Below are 21,865 nucleotides of genomic sequence, written 5' to 3'. Positions count from 1 at the left end.
GGAGTCTACTCCATTATCTCCTGGTATTCAGGACTATCAGTAATAAATGTCATGCAGCTTTGATTATTGCTCCTTTTACATGAACACTCTTTTTTTCTGGAAATCCCCACTTTTTTATGTTTTAAATATTCTGCAGTTTTACTTAGTGTTTCTAGATTTGGGCCATTTTCATTCCATCTGCTCTGTACTTAGTAGACCCCTTCATTCTAAAGTTTTCTATGTCATTGAAACTCAGATACATTTTCTTTTATTACTTCTCCAACTATTACTCACACTTTTTCTGTTCTTACACAACTCTTAAAAGGTAGTATTGGATTTACTTCTGTGTTCTAACTTTACTCTCATTTTCATCATCTTTGTTCTGCATTTGGAAGATTAACTTGACTTGATTTTCTGGTTTAGCAGTTTCAACCTTATCATTCTATGATTTAGTCTGCTGTTACATTTTAATTTTAATTTTTTTTTAAACACTGTCTTGCTCTGTTACCCAGAAGTGCAATCACAGCTCACTATAACCTTGAACTCCTTGGCTCAAGTCATTCTACTGTCTCAGCCTCCCAAGTAGCTGGGATTACAGGCATATGTCACCATGCCCAGCTATTTTATTTATATTTTTTTGTAGAGACCAGGTCTGGCCGTGTGGCCTAGGCTGGTCTCAAATTTCTGGCCTTGCGCTGTCCTCCCACCTCAGCCTCCAGAAGTGCTGGCATTACAGGTGTGAGCCAGTAGGGCCAACCTTAGATTTAAATTTGACAGTAATGTTTTTAAGTGCCAGGAACTTTCTTATTTTTTGGTTGCTCCATTTGCTCCTATTTAGTGACTTCTTCTTTTATGAACACAGTAGCCTCTCATGCATCTCTGAGAATGCTAACAAAAAATAAAATTTTAAAGTTCTCTTCTATTTTCAACACCATCTGTTTTTACCCCAGTTTAGTTTGTTTAGCTTTGCCCGCTATCACTGATGTTTTCTTCAGATGCCTGGTGATATAATTGCTGGTTTATATTTATAAATGAAGGACTAGGCTGATGATTCAGAATATATATGTGACCAGGATTTCCTCTGTATTTGTGTAGGCTGCTCCTCCCCTCCCCCCACCAGCCTTCTACCTGGAATGGGAGGCCATGGACAGGCACTGAGTAAGTGGTGGGTTCGTTCTCAGGCAGACTGCTGCTTCAGATTTATAGGCAGAGAGCAGGTGGGAGCTCTTAAAATAACTAAGTTAAGGAGAATACTCTGGATATAGGATATATTAGGGCAAGGCTTTAAGTGGAAGAACAGAAGGGAAGAAAGTGGCACCACCCCTATAGTTATTGGGAAATGTAGTAAGGGGAACTTTTGTTTGTTATAACACCTGTGGGAAACAACAGGCATTTGCTGAAAAAGGGAATTTTTTTCACCCTAAATGCCAGTAGTTTCTTGTTTAAAAACCCCTGCTTTAGTGCATTCACTCCTAAGCTGTCTCTCTTCCTCCATCCCTCCTCCTCTAGTGTTCCTTACAAAGAACCAGATTTACCTCAGCCTCTGCTCTCTTTTTTTTTTCAGGCTCCCACCTCCCCATTCAGAGCCCTTCCCAAACAGAACGAACACCCACTGTCTTTGAAAAGAAGTTTGTGGTATTTAGTCAGGTCAAAATGTGGGCTCTTCTATAGGGGATTCCTTAATTGCCTGGAATGACTGCCTCTCCACTGTGTTTGCACTTCATTGTGGTTTACTCCAAGCTTGGATTTTCTCTAGGAATGCTTTAGGAAATTCAGCTCTACATTTGTTTTAAGGCTTTAAATACTGATCATAAATTCAGTTTAGTTTTTTCCACTAGGGTACTTCCACTGGTGTGTCCCCTGGTTTCTCATCTTCTTAACACCCTGCCACACCCGTCAAATAAAGAGTTAACTGCTTTCCCGTATTTCCATGATATTAATAATGCAGTAGGAAGTGTTCTAAGAGTTTTCCATGTATTATTTAGCAATAACAACCCTGTGAGTTAGATACCATTAACAGGTATCTCCCACTTAACAGGTGAAAGAAACCTATGTTAGGGGGTAAAGTCATTTATCCAGGTATTGAGGATTAGTTAAGTGGTAGAAAGCAGGTTCCTTAGCCACTGTGCTGTATCATCTTTTTTCTGTGATTACCTCATGGTGTTCTTATCACCAGTTTCATACATTTTCGTCTACTCTAATAAATTTGAGTTTTTGGAGAACAGATAGTTTGTCCATATATTTTCTTCAACATCTAACCACATGCCTAGCATCCAGCTCTGAGTAAATACTGATTGAATTAGCTGGGTACAAAGTTCTACTGTTTTTCTTTGATTCAGTATAATATTACTAAATTACAGTTTCAAGATATTACTTAGAGAGGGAAGGTATGGACAGCATATTGTCATTTTATAGAAAATTGTTTTTCTTGATTTAACTAATAACGTTTTAAATGAACTCAGTGGTCATGGTCAAATCAGTTGATGGAAATAGTTGTTTCAAAGTTTAATCTTAAGAAAATGAAATATCAATTAGTTCTTTTTTCTATATCATCTCTTGCAATTGTAATTTACAAAAGAATGTTGGTGCTGTATTGCAAAAACATTAGAAATAGGGCAGATGACTTATAAGTGCTTCCTTTAAGATTATGCTTACATCTTTCCAAATAATGCATAGAAAAATGAGATTTTGGTTTTTATTTCATAGATACTGTAAATTAGGCAACATGGATCTGGTGAAATAATTATTTTATCTGTAAAATATAAGAGCTGGACTAATTTTTAACATCTTTATGAATGCTTAATTTAGCTGTCATATTGTCAATGGAAATTCAGTTTGTTGAGTTAAATGGGTGTAAACTATCGCCTAATGTGGTTACAAAAGGATTTTTAAGTATTAAAATAGGCATGGCCTAGTGTAATAAGAATACCTCATTTACTTACAGTTCTAAACCTGGGTAGAAATGCTTTTGTAAAACAATTGTTACAGAAAACTTCTGGAACAGAATATAGGTGAATAAATACCACTTTTATTACATTTGCTTTACATAATGAACTGTATTGCAGAGACCTAGAAATGCATTTGTAGGCAGGAAGTATTACTGTAAAAGCTTGCCATTTTAGTAGATTAAAGATACCACTTCTATCCTTATGCCTTGTAGTATTGATGGGAAGTTAATAGCTTTAAGATTACTACTCTGTAAGACAAAAATAAAAATAAAAAAAAATTTTAAAAAAACAGTACTACTCTATAAACGATATCACCTTTTGCTTCTAAGCATTACACAGTTTTACTTATAAATCATAATATATAAATTTAAAGCTATTCTTGATTTTGGTTACAGAAAAATGTAACATTTTTGTGACCGTAAATCTATGCTAGCAAGAACTAATTATGTACCAGATGTGGCCTAGTTGTTGAGGATGCAAAGATGGTTTCTGCACTCATCACTTAGAGTTTAGAAAGGAAATTATGCATTAAACAAATATTTATGTAGGTTTATCAGAATTACGAAGTATAGAGTACTATGAAAGTATGTAGTAGGAGAATTTATCCTAATTAGGGCAGTTTGGAACACTGATATTTTGCTCTTAAAGGGTGAGTGTGAATTAGGTATGCAAAGGTGGTTGTGCTTAAGTGGTGGTAAGTACAGGGAGGGCTTTGCATCAGGGCTGGGGAAATACTGGTTTGTCTAAAGCTATGGGGGGTGGTGCACATTGAAACTAGCAATGTGTTAAAATGCTTATGGCCATAAAAATCACATTTTAATTAGTCCCTCATGGGTTATATATAGATACTAGGCTGTTGGGGTAGTCTGGATCAGAGACAATGATGGCAAAGAGTCTAGATTCTAGAAATATTTACGAGGTAGAATTTACTGCTTCCTTTACTACTACTACTGCTTTTAAGCTTTGAAATACTTTTGAATATTTTTGTCCAGTGTTTCTCTTTAGCTATTCTCTTCATTCATGTGATTTTTTGCCTTTATTAATACTTTGCTGCTGTTTTTTGTTTTTTTTTTTAATTTGAGATGGAGTTTCGCTCTTGTTAACTAGGCTGGAGTGCAATGGCGCCATCTTGGCTCACCGCAACCTCTGCCTCCTGGGTTCAGGCAATTCTCCTGCCTCAGCCTCCCTAGTAGCTGGGATTACAGGCACGCACCACCGTGCCCAGCTAATTTTTTGTATTTTTAGTAGAGACGGGGTTTCACCATGTTGACCGGGATGGTCTCGATCTCTTGACCTCGTGATCCACCCGCCTCGGCCTCCCGAAGTGCTGGGATTACAGGTGTGAGCCCCCGCGCCCGGCCCCTTTGCTGCTGTTTTAATAGAGATTGTGAAGAGAGAGAATATAAACTCAGGTAGTCAATCTAACATATTTTGCTGAACCCTACCCCACTGATTCGAAATGTCACCTTTATTGTATATTGTTTCATTCAACTACTCTGAAGATTTGTTTGTTCCTATGACAATACTGCACTTTATCAGTAAACAGTGTTTTTACAGTTGGTAGCAGGTACCTCCTTTATGTTTATGCTTCCTTAAAAAACCATATTGGCTAGTTTTACATACTTTCTTTTTCAGGTAAATTTTAGGATAAATTTACCCAAAATACTTTTGGGATTTCTATTAGGATTTATTTTTTTAAAGAACAATTTGTAAAGAATTGGCATTTTTACACTATTGAATCTTCTTATCTCAGAACATGGCCTCTCCATGTATTCAATTTATTTTAAATCTCAGTATAATTTTAATAATTTTCATATCTGTATGAACATTTTTATTTTAGCCTTATTTGGTTATTACTGTAATTTAGGAAAACTGTTGATTTTTCTGTATTGCTCTTATGCATAGTCAGCCAAACTCCCATAAATAACTTTTCTAATTTTTTTCACTGATTTCTTCAGATCTTTCTGTAGTGCCTTGAGACTGCACTTATATCATCTGCATTTCTTAAAATGCTATGTCTTACTACATTAGTTAAAACTGAAACTACAAGTTTGAAAAGTAGTCATCGTAGTGGGCATTCTTATCTAGCCCGACTTTAATAGGAAAGCTTCCGACATTTCTCCATTAAATGTGATGCTTCCCATACAACATGGTATAAAGTAACTCTGATTTCCTTCTCTTTTTACTAAGGTAAGATTTTTTCCATCAGAATTGGGATTTGAATTTTATCTCATATATCTTAGGCACTGAGATGAGTTTGGGTTATTTCCTTATTCTGTGATAATATATTAAATTACATTATAATTTTTTAACCGAGTTTTGAAGTCTTTGTAGAAATTCGAAAGCTTTCAATCTTTTTGTTTTAAAAATGTGAATTACCGCTATCTTCAAGGTTTGATAGAATTTATTCTTAAATCTGTCCAGACCTCATGCCTTTTTAAAGAGAGGACCCTTGGAAACCTTTCAGTTTCTTCTGTTTGATCTATTTCCATTTTTTACTTCTTTCTTTGATATTTGACATTTTCTTAGAAAATCATCTACTTAACTAGATTTTTAAAATAAAGTTGTTCATTGTATTCTCAAAAGACATTTTAAAATCTCTATACCTAGTTATTTTCTCATCTCATTTCTAATGTTATTTGTGTCTTGCCTTTTTTTTTAAAAATTAATTGACACATGATAGTTGTACGCATTTACGGGGTACTTAGTGATGTTTCAGTACTTACAATGTTTAGTGATCAGATCAGGATAATTAACATATCCTCTGTCTCAAACATTTTTCATTTATTTGTGTTGGGAACGTTTGAACATCCTCTCTTCAGCTATTTGAAAATGTATAATATTGTCAACTATAGTCACCTTATGGTGCTACAAACACTAGAACTTATTCCTCCCATCTAGCTGTAATTTTTTTGTCCTTCAACACATCTCCTTCTAACCCATCTTTCCCCTGTTCTTCCCTGCCTTTAGTAACTTCTGTTCTACTTTCTGCTTCTGTAAGATCAACTTTTTTGTATGAGTGAGAATATGTGATGTTTAACTTTCTGTTCCTGATTTATTTCACTTAATGTTCCATTCAGGTTGCTGCAGATGATAGGATTTTATTCCTTTTTATGGCTGAATAGTAGTATTCCATTATATATATGTCTCACATTTGCTTTATCCATTTATCTGTTATTGGACACTTTGATTCTGTATGCTGACTATTATGAATAGTGCTGCAGTAAATATGGGGGTGGTACAGATATCTCATTAATATACTGATTTCTTGTACTTTGAATAAATGCCCAGTAGTGGCGTTGCTGGATCATGTGGTAGTTCTATTTGTAGATTTTTGAGAAATCTCCCTACTGTTCTCCATTGTGGCTGTACTAGTTTACATTTCCATCAGTAGCATATGAGAGTTCCCTTTTCTCCACATCCTTTGTTAAATTTATTCATAGGGCTTTCTTTTCAGTTACTGTAAGTATGATGGCTTTCTTGATTTTTAATGTGTGTTGTTTGTGTATGGAAACACTACTGATTTTTGTGCGTTAATTTTGTATTCTGAAACTTTACTGAATTCATCAATTCTAGGATCACATAAACAGTAACAATTTGACTTCCCCCTTTCAATTTGGATGTCCTTTATTTTTTTCTGTTTTCTGTCACTCTAAATGGAATTTCCAGTACTATGTTGAATAAGACTGATGGGAGTGGATACTCTTGTCTTGTTCCAGTTCTTAGAGGAAAAGCTGAAAGCTTTTCAGCTTTCAATGTAATACTGGCTGTGGGTTTGCCATATAGGGCCATTATTTTGTTAAGATACTTTTCTTCTATACCTAATGTATTGAGTTTTTATCAGAAAGGAATGTTGAATTTTATGAAATGCTTTTTCTGCATCTATTGAGATTATTATGTCATTTTTATTTTTCATTCTGTTCATGTGTCACATTTAATTATTTGTGTATATTGAACCATCGTTGCATTGATAAATCCCACTTGATCGTGTTGTGTGGTCTTTTTGATATGTTGTTGGATATGGTTTGATAATATTGTTGAAGGTTTTTGAATTTATGTTCAGTAGGGATATTGGTCTGTAGTTTTCTTTTTTTGTGATGTCCTTTTCTGGTTTCAGTATAGAATGAGTTTAGAAGAATTCCATCCCCTTCAATTTTTGGAATAGTTTGAGAAGATAATTTAGTGGTGAAGCCATCCATTTCTGGACTTTGTATGGAGACTTTTTTTTATTACTGATTCAGTCATATTTCACATTGTTGGTCTGTTCAAGTTTGCTATTTCTTCTTGATTCCATCTTGGTAGGTTTTATATGTCCAGTAATTTATTACCTATTTTCTCTAGATTTTCAAATGTATTGGCATATAGTTGTTCATAATAGTCTTCAGTGATCTTTGGTATTTCTGTAATATCAGTTGTGACATTTTTTGTTTCTGATTTTATTTGGATTTGCTGACTTCTTTCTCTTAGTCTAGCTAATAGCTTGTTGATTTTATCTTTTCAAAAGACCAACTTTTTGTTTTATTGACTTTGTATTATTTTAGTCTTTGACTTCTTTTTTTTTTTTGAGATAGAGTCTTACTTTGTTGCCAGGCGCCAGGCTGGGGAGTGCAGTGGCGCAATTTCGGCTCACTGCAACCTCCACCTCCTGAGTTCAAGCAATTCTCCTGCCTCAGCCTCCCGAATAGCTGGACTGCAGGCGTGCACCTCCATGCCCAGCTCATTTTTTTTGTATTTTTTGTAGAGACTGGGTTTCACTATATTGGCCAGGATGGTCTCGATCTCTTGACCTTGTGATCTGCCCGTCTCAGCCTCCCAAAGTGCTGGGATTACAGGCATGAGCCAGCGCGCCCGGCCTTTAGTCTTTAACTTTTGCTCTGATATTATTTTCTTCCTTTTATTACCATTGAGTTTGGTTTGTTCTTGTTTTTCTAGTTCCTTCAGATGCATCATTATGTTATTTGACACCTTTCTACTTTTTTGATGCAGACATTTACTGCTATAAACTAGTCTCCTACTGCTTTTGCTGTATCTCACAGATTTTGTTATTTTGCGTTTCTATTTTCAAGGAATTTTTTAATTTCCTTTTAAATTTCTTTATTCATTCATTGGTTATTCAGGATCATGTGGTTGACATTCCATGTTTTTGTATAGTTTTGTGTGTTTCTCTTGTTATTGGTTTCTAGTTTTATTTCATTGTGGTCAGATAAGATAGTTGATACTATTTTGATTTTTTTAAAAAAAATTTTTGTGACTTTTGTGCCCTAACATAGGATCAGTCCTAGAAAATGTTTCATGTGCTGATGAAAAGAATGTGTATTCCACGGCTCCAGTGGCACAATCGGTTAGCGCGCGGTACTTATAAGAAAACAACGTGTATTCTGCAACTATTAGGTGAAATGTTCTGTAAATATCTATTAGGTCTGTTTGGCCTGTGGTGGAGTTTAAATCTGATAGGTCATTGTTGATTTTTTGTCTAGGTGATCTGTCCAGTGCTGAGAGTGGGATGTTGAAGTTTCCAGCTATTATTGTATTGGAGTCTATCTCTCCTTTTAGATGTAATAATAATTGCTTTATTTATCTGGTGTTCCAGGGTTAAGTGCGTTTATAATTGTTATAGCCTATTGCTTAATTAACCCTTTTACTACAATGTCCTTCTTTCTCTCTTTTTACAGCTTTTAAAGTCTGCTTTTTCTGAAATGAAATAAGTACAGCTTTTGGTTTTCATTTGCATGGAAAATCTTTTTGCATCTCTACTCTCCCTATGTGTGTCTTCACAGTTGAAGTGAGTAGGCAACATGTAGTTGACTCGGTTTTTTTTTTTAATCCATTCAGCCAGTTTATATTTTTTAATTGGGGAATTCAATCCGTTTGCAGCCAAGGGTATTATTGATAAGTAAGGACTTACTCCTGTCATTTTGCTGTTTTCTTTTCTTTTTAAAAAATATTACTTGTTTCTTACATTCTCTTACTGTTTATTTTTGTGGATGAGTGGTTCTCTGTAGTGATATTTTGATTTCCTTGTCTGTGACTTGATGCTTTTCTTTTGCTGTTTTTAGAATTCTTTGCCTTTGACTTTTGACAATTTGAAAATAATGTGCCCCAAAGGGGACTGTTTAGATTATTATTGATTTGAGGACTTTTGTGCTTCCTGGGTCTGGATGTCCATTATCTCCCAAGACTTGGGAACTTTCTTTTACAACTAGTTCTTTAAATTTTTTCTATGATGTTTCCCTTTTATTCTTCTTCTGGAACTCTCATAATTTATTTGTTCACTTAATGGTGCTCTTTAAATCCTGTAGGCTTTCTTCATGCTTATTTTTTTTTTCCTTTTGTTTTTTTCTTTCAGCCTAGTTATTTCAAAAGACCTGTCCTAAGTTCAGAAATTCTTTCTTCTGCTTGATCTAGTCTTTTGTTGAAAGACTCTTCATTGTATTTTAATTTCATTCATTGAATTCTTCAGCTCTAAGATTTCTGTTTGTTTTCTAATATCTCTTCACTGAATTTCTCATTCAAATAATGAATCATTTTTCCTAATTTTGTTGAATTGTGTATCTATATTTTATATCACACTGAGTTTCCTTAAGATTATTATTTTGAATTCTTTTTCTGATATTTTGTATATTAATAATCAGGATTCTGTTATTGGAGAATTACTGTATTCCTTTGGAAATGTCACATTTCTTTGTATTTTCGTGTTCCCTGTAGCTCTACATTTATTTCTACCCCTATGGTAGAAAAGTTGCCTTTTCCAGTTTCATGGAGTTGTTTCACAGGAAAAAACTTGGAGTGTTGGTTGGGTTGGGTATATTCACTTTGTTTCTAGGTAGACCCAGTAGTGTTGTCTCTTTGCAGATTCTTTAGCAGTAATCAATTTTAGTGATGTTTGTGTTTCAGTGGCCTAGGCTGCAAGAGTTTGTGGCAGCGATGATACAACTTTGCCAGGGATGAGCTCACTGGGCTGTTTCTCAGGTCGGGGGTACATGAATGAACGCTGTGACGAGGCAACTAAATTGGTGTCTGGCTTGCTGGGATTATGGCCATGAGGCTGTTACTCTGGCTGGTGGCATGGGCACATGCCTGTTCAGCAGGCTTGGAGATAGGATGCCTGGGTTAGGGCCATTGGGCTATTTCTCAAGTTCTGAGGGTTGGTGTGCAGCCACTTGACCAGTCTGGGGACATGTTTACCAGAGGAGAACCCACTAGTCTGTTTTTTAGGTCCTGGGGCTGGGTGTACAACTGCTCAGCCAGTCTTTGGGCATGGCTGTGAGTTCAGGCCTCCTGGAGTACCTTAGGCCCTAGGTGCCAATGGGCAGCCAGTCCCAGGACATCCTCTCCAGAGGCTATTCCGCCAGGCTGTTTTTCAGGCTTAGGACATGGGTGTGCAACCACTTGGCTACCATGGGGACATGTCAGCTGCTCAGTTGCTCAGGGACCTCTGCTGCTCAGAGGAGGGCATACAGTGGTTTGGCTGGCTCAAGGGTGGGTTTGCCCTGGGTGTGTCCACCAGACTGGCCAGAAGTGCTAGCAGCAGAGATTGGTTTCCTTGCTCTGCAGGACCAGAGTCACAGCAGATCCTGAACTCATGCTCTATGTAGCTGGGGTTGTGACATTCAGATGCCTGTGTGGGTTTAGTGGAATAAAAATGGAGCCCCTAGGCTGGAAAAGTGCAGGGTGTACTTCAGAAGTGGTTCTGGTCTCAAGATGATAGGTGACATGCTGCAGCAGCTTGGCTCACAGGGAGGAAGTTGTGAGTGAGGAGTGCAATTCTTGGCTTCCAATCTGGGGAATACAGCTGTGTAAATTCATGGCAGCTCCCCAAACCGGGTTCAGGGCTTGCGACTACTGGATTCTCCCATAGTAAGGACTGCAGATGTTTGCAGTGGGAGTGGAGGCTGCTGAGGCTCCTCTGATTTACCTTCCCCCACTACCAAGCCCCTTACCCTGCCCACACAAGAGGAAGTTACTCCTCACTCTGGGCCATTCCAGGTTGGGAGGATGGGATGGCAGAGGCAGGATGCCTCCATGCTGGCCTTGTAGGCTTCCAGTCATCACAGGTACCTCCCCACTTCCTTGCTGTACTTTAGCACTCTCCTTCAACACTCCAGTCAAATCTTAGCTGTATGTTTATTGCCTTGATCCTTTCTTGAAGCGGAGGAATGTGCGCCAGACACTTATAGTCAGCCATCTTACTGGCATCATTCTTTGTGTCTTATTTTTTCTTAATTAGACTAGCTAAGTATTTGTGTATTTTAATTGGTCATTTAAAAGAGGCAGCTATTTATTGACTTACTGATCAAATCCATGTCTTTTGATTGGTTGACTTTTGCTTTTCCTTTTATTATTTCATTTCTGGATTTAATTACCTTGTAAATTTTTGTCTTTCATGATCCATAACAGTTTACTCATACTTTCCCTCTCTTTGCCCTTTTTTAATGGGAGTATTCTTTTTTCAGCTTGATCTTCGTATTACAATTTATCTTCTTTTCTCTCTCTTTATTTCCTAGTAATTCTATTTCTCTGGAGGTTCATGCTTTTGTTTGTTGAATTTGGTTAGTCTAATTCATGCTGCTAGTTTTCATAAGCAATTGGTGATTCATGGTTTATTCTTATTGGTAACTGAAGGATGAGATTAAATCTATTAATTTTTCTCTAGCTCATGTAAAAATCCCATTTATGTGTTACTGAATCTAGTGTCTGATTAAAGTCTTTATCTCCTCTAGAGATTATGAAGAAGGAATGGAACTTACCTTTTGAGTTTGGAGTCTTTCCTTTCTTCCTGCGATCTCCTTCTGTTTTTCTCTGGCTCCTATCTTAGCTTTGTAAGGCTCTGATTACTGAGAGGCTCTTATGGTTTTTTTGTTTTTGTTTTGTATTCTTATTTTTTTATTGCATTTTACGTTTTGGGGTCTTATGTTATATATTATGTTTTTACACGTAGTAGAGTTGTCTTATGTTTTTTGATATCTGACTATTATAGATTTATGTTTTAATATTTTATAGGACTAAATCATTTTGTTACTTTTAAAAAATCATGGAAGTACTTTATTTGAAGTTTGGAAAAGAAAGACTTTGGTAACACAGGACAGCTATTTCCATTTTAAGCAGAGAAACAGCAGGAGAGATTTCTGTAAGAAGGTAGCAGCTCAGATTCCATTGTTCATAATTTTGGTGAGGGACTCTGCAGAATCACTTTTACTAAATTGGGAGTAGGCCCATCTCCCATTATTTGTTATAATTTTCTCACATTTTTCCTTTATCATTTCACATGCTTTTAGGATTATATAGTTAAGAATAACTATGTATTATATTTTGACTATAAATCCACCAAATATACAAACTAATTTGGGAATGATTGACAGCATTATAATATTTGAGATTTCTTTTCCAATACAAGGGATGTTGTCCATTTATAGATTAAATTTCATATGATTGAGAATCAATAACAACTTATGAAGATCTTTAAAATAACCGAAGATCTATTTCACAATTTCTATCACTTCTCTACTGACTTAAACACCAATTTAAAAAAAACAAGCACCTCAAAAATCAATATAGAAGGTACATTTAAAAAAAAATCTTCAGTACGACTTGAGTTATGAACACTGACAAATCATTTGATAACATTAATGAATTACTGTTCATTTTTTAGGTATTGCTAATTTGATAATTGTTGGAAACGGGTTTACAACATTAGAAAAAATCCACACCGAGACAGTGGATAACTCAGCAAGGCTAGTTTACTCTCTGCAGGAAGGGTGCAACTTGCTGGTAGTCTTGCCACAAGAGCACCCCTAAACAAAGGAGACAGGGACATTTATAACTTTCATAACCTGATGCAAGCACCCTACTACTGTGTCCAGTTTCCATTAGCCAGAATGGGAGCTCACATTCTATGCTTGACCCGATTGGCTAAAAACTTGGAAATTTTCTAAAGAAGTAAAGGCAGAGGAGAACAAAGGAAAAGAGGAAGTAACTTGAGGAATGCTTAGAGAAGTGATAACATTTCCAAACAAGGAAGGGTAATAAGCTTTGACCTAAGATTTGCCTGGGCTTTTCCAGGCATGTCTGGGCGAATATCTAGGTTAAAGTGTAAGAACTAAGAACATGGCATGCACTTATTTCTTTATTATGACTAACAGTTACTCTAAGATTATTAGCAAAAGCTTTAAAGTCAATTAACCTTTGAAGAAACTATTGTTTATTCATAATGAACTAAAAGGAACGCTTTGAAGAGGAACCTTTTATTGATTCTTATTTCCTGCAATGCTATTGCTGACAGTATTTTGGTTATGCTGTTTAAAAAGAGTGCTGATCACAGGCAAAACAGCCAGCTAGCATCAAAATGGCAGTATCAAATTAAAAAAAAAAGAGTGCCGATCTGCCGGCTGCTGTGGCTCACGCTTGCAATCTCACCACTTTGGGAAACTGAGGCAGGTGGATCACAACGTCAGGAATTCAAGACCAGCCTGGCCAATATGGTGAAACCCTGTCTCTACCAAAAATACAAAAATTAGCTGGGTGTGGTGGCGGACATCTATAGTCCCAGCTACTTGGGAGGCTGAGGCAAAGAATTGCTTCAACCCGGGAGGAGGAGTTTGGAGTTACATGAGATTGCACCACTGTGCTCCAGCCTGGGCCACACAGCGCGACTCCATCTAAGAGAGAACAAAAAGAGTGCTGATCTTTGAGACATATACATTGAAATAGGATTTCTGGAATTTGTTTCAAAGTTATATAAGGTAGAAAGTATATAGGGGTATGAAACAAGATTGACCATGAGTTGATAATTGTTGGAGCTGATAATTATGTGGTTTATTATACTATTCTGTTTCCTTCATATGTTTGAAGTTTTCCATAATAAAAATGAAAAATAAAGACAAATGTACAATGTCAAAGAAAAGAATAGTAAGTAATGAGATGTACTGCTAACCACATTTATAGCCACAGGACAAAACTTTTAAAAATTGATTCTATTGTTTCCTGTCCACTTAAAGGTAATCTGTTGACCTTAAGCAAAACTATGAAGTAGGTGTAGCTTATATTCTTTATTTCCTGTGTCATCTTTCTTCTTAGTCCAATACTTGTTTTCCTTCTCCTTTGTCTAGTGTGCATTGTGCTCTTGTTTGCCTCTTTATCTTCAAAAATTGTCATTCAAGAAACTCTGGCAGATGAATCTGTCCAGGTTAACATACAAGAGAATGCTTTGTGAGAGAGATCAGGGATAGAAGACAAGAAATAGGTCTGATAGAGTATTAGAAAAGATTTGAACATTTGGAAAAATGCTGATAAAAATGTGAAAAGCTTGTTGAAACATTTGGAAAAAAGTTTTGAGGGTTTAATATGAAAAACACTATTTTATTTTTAAAAAATGGAGAGTGTGAAGATACGGAAGGTAAAAGCGTTTACCTCTAGTGTTCTAACAGAAAGTAGGTCATGTCCAAAATGGGTCAATCACAAAGTAGCAACATTAGCATATTATCAAGAAAGAAGAGAAACTACCAACACATCTGATTAGAAGAAACAATTAAGTTCCTAGTAATTAGTTCTGGAAGTAGGATAAGTTGGGAGAAGTGTAAACAGCATGGAACAGAAAACTGTGTTTTATAAGCCATTTAGTAGTACAATCTGATTTTTAACAGTGTCTGTATTTTGTTTTAATAAAAAACAATTTCTGTATTGATTGTTGATTTATTCTCAGAAGCATCAAATAGAGATAAAACGGATAAGATTATAATATTGAATGAGGGGAAGGGTCTAGCTTCACTCTCTTACATGTACATGTTATCCCAGCACCAATTGTTGAAAAGACTATTTTTTCTTTCTTTAATTATCTTGACACATTCAGAATCAACTGACCATAAATTCATGGATTTGTTACTATGCTCTTGTTTAGTTATATGTTTGTCTATATGCTAGTTCCACATAGTCTTGATTACTGTATTAGTAAGTTTTGAAGTTGAGAGTGTGAGGTCTGCAACTTTGTTGTTCTTTTTGAAGACTCTTGGCTATTCTGGAATTTTTTTTTTTTTTTAGTTTCCAGATGAATGGAATGAACTTGTCAATTTCTACAAAAAAGGAAAAGGCATTAGAGATTTTGATAGGGATTGTATTAAACCTGTAGATTAATTTGGGAACTTTTGCCGTTTTAATAAGTTCTCTGATCCATGAACATGGGATGTCATTACCTTTAGGTCTTCTTCATTCTTTCCGTCGTGTTTTATAGTTTTATTGTAGTAGTACAAATTTTGTACTACTGTTACATCTATTTCTCAGTATTTTTTTTTTGATGCTACTATTAAAGAAATGGTTTTCTTAATTTCATTTTTGGATTGTTTTTCACTAGTGTATAGAAATACACTATATGTAACAACATACTGGTTGTTTTATATTGATCTTGTATCCTGAAATCTTGGTGAACTCACTTATTAATTATAATAAATTTTTGTATATTGGGATTTTCCATATGTAAAATCAAATGATCTGCAAATAGAAATTGTTTTACTTATTGCTTTCAAATCTGGATGCCTTTTACTTGTCTTCTTTTTCTTTTCTTTTTTTGCTTAACTGCCCTGTCTAGAACCTCCAATACAAAGTTGAATAAAAATGCCAAAAGTATACAACCTTGTTTTATTCTATATTAAGAGTAAAAGCACCATTAAGTATGATGTTAGCTGTGGGTTTTTCATGGAAGCCATTTATCAGAGTGAAGTATTTTCCTCCTGTTTTTAGTTTAGTGAATATTTTTATTATGAAAGGGTTTTAGGTTTTGTCTAATGATTTTCTTTGTCTGAAATATCATTTGGTTTTGTTCTTTGTACTATTGAGAATATTATATTGATTTTTTTAATACATTGAACTACTCTTGCATTCCTGGGTTAAAGTGAACTTGCCCATTATGTCCAATCCTTTTATATGTCGCTGGATTCCGTTTGCCAATATTTTGAGATTTTTGCATCTGTATTTCTAGGAGACATTGGCTGTAATATTTCTGTGTGTGTGTGATGTTGTTGGGTTTAGTATCAGGGTAATTGGTCCCATAGAATGAGTTGGAAGATGTTTCTTCCTCTTTTTTTTTTAATTGGAAGAGTTTGTGAAGTATTTATCTTAATTCTTTTTAAATTGTTTCATAGAATTCAACAGCAAAGGCTGGTTCTGGGCTTGTAGGAAGTTTATTATTCCTAAATTAGACTTTTTACTTGTAAGTCTAATTGAATTTTGTATTTTTCCTTGAGTAATGTTTTTAAATTTGAAAAATAAAAAGCAAGTGAAATGTTTTAAGTATGTATAAAGTAGTCTGATAAAGTCCAAATTGCATCTAAAAATCTATTCTGCTACTAATTCCTGGGAAGTCAATTTGAAACTCATACTGTTAAACAATTTCATTTTTGAAAATGTTATTTTTTAAAAGAATATTCTAAATGTCTATGTGCATTATTAAAATAATCTTACTCCATAATGGCTTGAAATTTAAGTTTTTTTTTTTAATGTGCTTTTATCTCAGCAGCAATGCAGCAAGTCTTGGAAAACCTTACAGAGCTGCCTTCATCTACTGGAGCAGAAGAAATAGACCTAATTTTCCTCAAGGGAATTATGGAGAATCCTATCGTAAAATCACTTGCTAAGGTATATATATTTATTCATAAGATTACTGAATTATTTTGGACATCGTTTTTACAGAGATATTTTCAGATATTACTATTTTAGATTTTGGTTGATATATTATTAGGTTTAGTTACCAAATAAAAACACTTAGCACATAATGAAATCTTAACATATGCAAAAATTAGACTATTTTTGCCTTTACTATTCTGACTTCAGATAAAGGATTAAATGACTCTTAGTTTTGGTATAATTCCTTTAAGCTTTAGAGAAATCATACCTGCATAGATGTGTTTTAACAGGGCCTGTGAAAAAGATCCTGATCCTATTTCCATTTTCAACAATGGCAAGGTACTGAGTTTCTTCTTTTACATTAGACTGTGTACCTATTTTTCACTTAAATTCTTGACCTCCTTTATCTAGTGCTTTTTTGAAAATTTGTTATTTGTGGCATAAGCCTGATATTTTACCTGTGTTTGCCTAATCAACTCTGGAGTTATCTCTTTAACTCATTGATAAATATACTTTACAAACATTTTTGTTAAATTATTATTTACTAAAACTTAATGTATTACCTACTTTACAACCCTGCTATACTATTCTTTAGAGTTCCCCAAATGATTCTTGCTTTCAAGAATCTATGCCACATGCCTTCTTTGACCTTTTCTTCATATAGGCCATCTTGTTCCTTTTACTTTTTGCTCTATGAGAATGTTGATTTCACTCTCTTCTATTTTTTAGCCACAGTCTATTACTTGTTTTCTTCAAAGACTTCTGAAAAATACCTTTTACAAAGTTTTCTACTAGTGAGTGAGTTAATGATGCAGATTCTTTTTTCTTTTTTTTTTTTTAAGGAGTCTTGCTTTGTTGTCTAGGCTGGGAATGCAGTGGCATGATCCTGGCTCACTGTAACCTCTGCCTCCTGGCTTCAGGTGATTCTCCTACCTCAGCCTCCAGAGTAGCTGAGACTAGAGGTTTGTGCCATCACTCCTGGCTAATAGGAGGGGTTTCACCATATTGGCCCTGCTGGTCTCAAACTTCTGACCGCAAATGATCCACCCACCTTGGCCTCCCAAAGTGCTGGGATTACAGGTGTGAGCCACCACACCTGGCCAATGATGCAGATTCTTCATTTTATTTACGTATTTACTCATGCCAAAATCATACATTATAAAGGCCCTTAAGTAGAAACAAATCTACTTGCAGATAATTCAAGTGGAATTTTTATTTTAGTCATTTTTTATTATACTTTTTCCAGTGTTCATTAGATATTTTTATATTTTGTAGTAATATACAGGGTATTGTTTCAGATTTAAACTTTTCATAAACAGTAATTCCTATCGTGTTGAAGTAATAGCTCCAGGGTCTGTTGAAATTAGTAGAACTGTTTCAGTTTATATTAAATAGCTTACCTGGGTTCTTATTGTACTTTTCAAATAGTTTTTTACTCTTCTCTTGATCTTATTCTGTTGATTGTCAGTTACTGTCCATGTGTCTGTTACACTGTTAGCTCCGTGTCTATTTAATATAGTTTTTGATCTATAGATTTAAAAACTATGTAATAAGGCATTTACAACATGCTTACAGTTTACAAAGGTCTTTAAAATACACTGTTTTGTCTTCACAACATCTGTGAATTTAAAATATACTCTTTTATCTTTCAACAACTTTTGAATTGAAAACTAAGACTCAAAGTAAGTAAGCATTGTACCTAAGGTCTCTCTGCTAGCAAATGGCAGATAAGGTTTAGGCCATGTCTTCTGTCATCAAATTCTGTGTTCTGCCTACTACAACACGGGTTGATGGGTTGTGTGTGTGTGTGTGTGTGTGTGTGTATTCTTATTCTTAAGAACTGGTGTGAGTAAAAATTTATTGGTTTTGTGCCATTGATATTGGCCTTTCAGAGGATCATCTTGTTTCTTATGCTTAACAATTGCAATGGTTGGATGACTTTTGAGCAGGTAAGGTGCTACTCTACTCTTTTGATGATAAAAATGAAATAAAGCAAATAATTACCCAATAATATGCAACATTGAAGCAGATTTTTAATAAGGAAAAACAATGGTAGATCAATATTCCTCAATATAGGTTAAAAAAAAAATCCCAGGAATAGGGGAGGAATTGTGCCTCCAAGAAAGAAATAGTAAGTCACAGCAGGTCAGCACGCTCAGTATAACAAGTAGAGGGGAAAAAAGAGACACGCATTGCTAGATATGCAGAGAGGCAGGAATATTTGGCTGCTAATCATGAGAGAAACAACAGAGGCAGTCCCATAAATGGTTCTTTTATTAGCATTTATACACAAGAATTTGAAAGTAACTTATTAATGTATTTTAATGGAAGAAAAGGGAGAAAAAATAACATGTAAAATATTATTAGAAGGTCAGAATAAAAGATAATGAAGTGGGCATTTTAGGATAAAAAATACAGTATCTGAAATTAGTTCACTTATAGAAGACTAGACACAACAGAAGAAGGAATAAGTGAATTTAAAGATAGATTATTAGAAAATATTCAAACAAAAACTAATAGAGAAGAAAGAATAAAAAAAGATAGCAGAATATGTGAACATAGTGAAATTTGTAATATATATATATAGTTTGTATTCCAGAAAGAAAGAGGAGAGGGAAGAAGAAATGTAGGCAGACCCTGTACTTTTGCATTTCACTTTATTGCCCTTTGCAAATACTGCCTTTTTAATAAATTGAAACGTTATGACAACCCTGCCATCGTCTGTTAGCACCATTTTTCCAACAGCATGTGCTCATTTTTTCTGTGTGTCATATTTTTGTACTTCTTGCAATATTTCAAACTTTTTCATTATATCTCTTAGGTTGATCTGTGTGTGATCAGTGATCTTTGATGTTACTCATAGTTATTTGGGGTGCTATAAACCATGACCATATAAAATGGCAGACTTAATAAATGTTGTGTGTTCTGACTGCTCCACCTACCAGTCATTCTCCTCTCTCTCTCTCGCTCTCTCTCTCTCTCTCTCTCTCTCTCTCTATCTCTCTCTCTCTCATATCTCCGGTTCCCTGAGACACAACAATATTGAAATTAGGCCAGTTAACAACCCTATGATGGCCTCTAAGTATTTACATGAAAGGAAAAGTTAAACATCCCTCACTTTAAATCAGAAGTTAGAAATGATTAAGCTTAATGAAGAAGGCCTATTGAAACATGAGACATGCTGAAAGCTAGGCCTCTTGGGCCAAACAGCTAAGTTGTAAATGTAAAGGAAAAGTTCTTAAATTAAAAGTGCTACTTCAGTGAACACACAAATGATAAGAAGGCAAACCACCTTATTTTGCTAATGCAAAATAGTCCGATTGAGTAGTCTGGATAGAAGATCAAGACAGCCACAGTATTCCCTTGAACCAAAGCCTAATTCAGAGGAAACTGCTAACTCTTCTCAATTCTGTCAAGACTGTGAGAGGGGAGAAAGCTACAAAAGAAAAGTTTGAAACTAGCAGAAGTTAGTTCAATAGGCTTACAGAAAGAAGCCATCTCTGTAACATAAAAGTACAAAGTGAAGCAGCAAGTGCCAGTGTAGAAGCTGCAACAGGGATTCCCAGGCAAGGTGGCTGAATAGAAACAACTCCAGTCCGCAGCTCCCAGTGAGACCATTGCAGAAGGTGGATGATTTCTGCATTGCCAACTGAGGTACCCAGTTCATCTCAGTGGGACTGGTTAGACAGTGGGTATAGCCCATGGAGGGTGAGCAGAAGCCAAGTAGGGTGTCACCTCACCCAGGAAGCGCACAAGGTCAGGGAACCACCTCCCCTAGCCAAGGGAAGCCATGAGAGACCATGCTGTGAGGTACAGTGCTATCCAGCTCAGATACTACACTTTTCCCAGGGTCTTCATGATCCGCAAACTGGGAGATTCCCTCTAGTGCCTATACCACAAGGGCCCTGGGTTTCAAGGACAAAACTGGGAGGCCGTTTGGGCAGACACCGAGCTTTCTGCAGGAGTTTTTTTATCTGTACCCCAGTGATTCCTAGAACATCAGCAAGAAAGAACTGTTTACTCCCCTGGAAAGGAGGCTGAAGGCAGGAAACCAAGTTCTAGCTCAGTGAATCCCACCCCCATGCAGCCCAGCAAGCTAAGATCAACTGGCTTGAAATTCTCGCTGCCAGTGCAGCAGTCTGAAGTCAACCTGGGACACTGGAGTTTGGTGAGAGGAGAGGTATCTGCCATTACTGAGGCTTGAGTAGGCAGTTTTTCCCTCACAGTGTAAACAAAGCTGCCCTGAAATTCGGACTGTGTGGAGCCCACCACAGCACCTCAAAGCCACTGTAGCCAGACTCCTCTCTAGATTCCTCGTCTCTAGGCAGGGCATCTCTGAAAGAAAGGCAGCAGCTTAGTCACGGGCTTATAGATGAAACTCCCATCTCCTTGGGACAAAGCACCTGTGGTAAGGGGCATCTGTGGGCACAGTTTCAGCAGACTTAAATGTTCCTGCCTGCTCGCTCTGAGGAGAGCAGCAGATTTCCCAGCATAGCACTTGAGTTCTGCTAAGGGACAGACTGTCTCCTGAAGTGGATCCCTGACCCCCATGCCTCCTGACAGGGAAACACTTTCCAGCAGGGGTCGACAGATACCTCATACAAGACAGCTGCGCCTGGCATCTGGCAGGTGCCCCTCTGGGACAAAGCTTCCAGAGGAAGGAGCAGGCAGCTCTGTTTGCTGTTCTGCAGCCTCCACTGGTGAAACCCAAGCAAACAGGGTCTGGAATTAATCTCCAGCAAACTCCAGCAGACCTGCCGAAGAGAGGCCTGACTGTTAAAAGGAAACTAACAAACAGAAACCAATAGTGTCAACATCAACAAAAAGAACCACCACACAAAATCCCCATCAGAGGTCACCAATGGCAAAGACCAAAGGTAGATAAATCTGGGAAGACGAGGAAAAACCAGTGCAAAAAAGGCTGAAAATTCCAAAAATCAGAACGCTTCTCCAGAGGATCAAAACTCCTCACCAGCAAGGGAACAAAGCTGGACAGAGAGTGAGTTTAATAAATTGACGGAAGTAGGCTTGAGAAGGTGGGTAATAATAAACTACTCCGAGCTAAAGGAGTATGTTCTAACCTAATGCAAAGAAGCCAAGAACCTTGAAAAAAAATTAGATGAAATACTGACTAGAATCACCAGTTTAGAGAAGAACATAAATGACCTGATGGAGCTGAAAATCACAGCATGAGAACTTAGCATACTCAAGTTATCAATAGCCAAATTGATCAGGTGGAAGAAAGGATATCAGAGATTGAATATCAACTTAATGAAATAAAGCGTGAAGACAAGATTAGAGAAAAAAGAATGAAACAGAACTAACAA

General features: G+C 36.2%; 1 protein-coding gene across 15 annotated transcripts in view; it reads left to right on the top strand.

Annotated features, from left to right (window-relative positions):
- PALS2 (protein associated with LIN7 2, MAGUK p55 family member) overlaps window positions 1-21,865 on the top strand; it is a 124,871-nt gene that overhangs the window by 41,213 nt on the left and 61,793 nt on the right. For 8 of the 15 annotated variants that reach the window (XM_009002272.5, XM_009002268.5, XM_009002270.5 and 5 more), the window contains exon 2: window positions 16,432-16,550. In XM_009002272.5, coding sequence (XP_009000520.1) covers window positions 16,434-16,550 — 117 coding nt within the window. In that variant the 5' untranslated portion in view covers window positions 16,432-16,433. Of the gene's footprint in view, window positions 1-16,428; window positions 16,551-21,865 lie in introns of all 15 variants that reach the window. The other 7 variants (XM_035253618.3, XM_035253611.3, XM_035253612.3 and 4 more) reach the window with 1 other exon arrangement.

Source organism: Callithrix jacchus, chromosome 11 (assembly GCF_049354715.1).
Source record: "Callithrix jacchus isolate 240 chromosome 11, calJac240_pri, whole genome shotgun sequence".
Lineage (NCBI taxonomy): Eukaryota > Metazoa > Chordata > Mammalia > Primates > Cebidae > Callithrix > Callithrix jacchus.
This window is presented reverse-complemented; position numbering and strand designations above follow the sequence as displayed.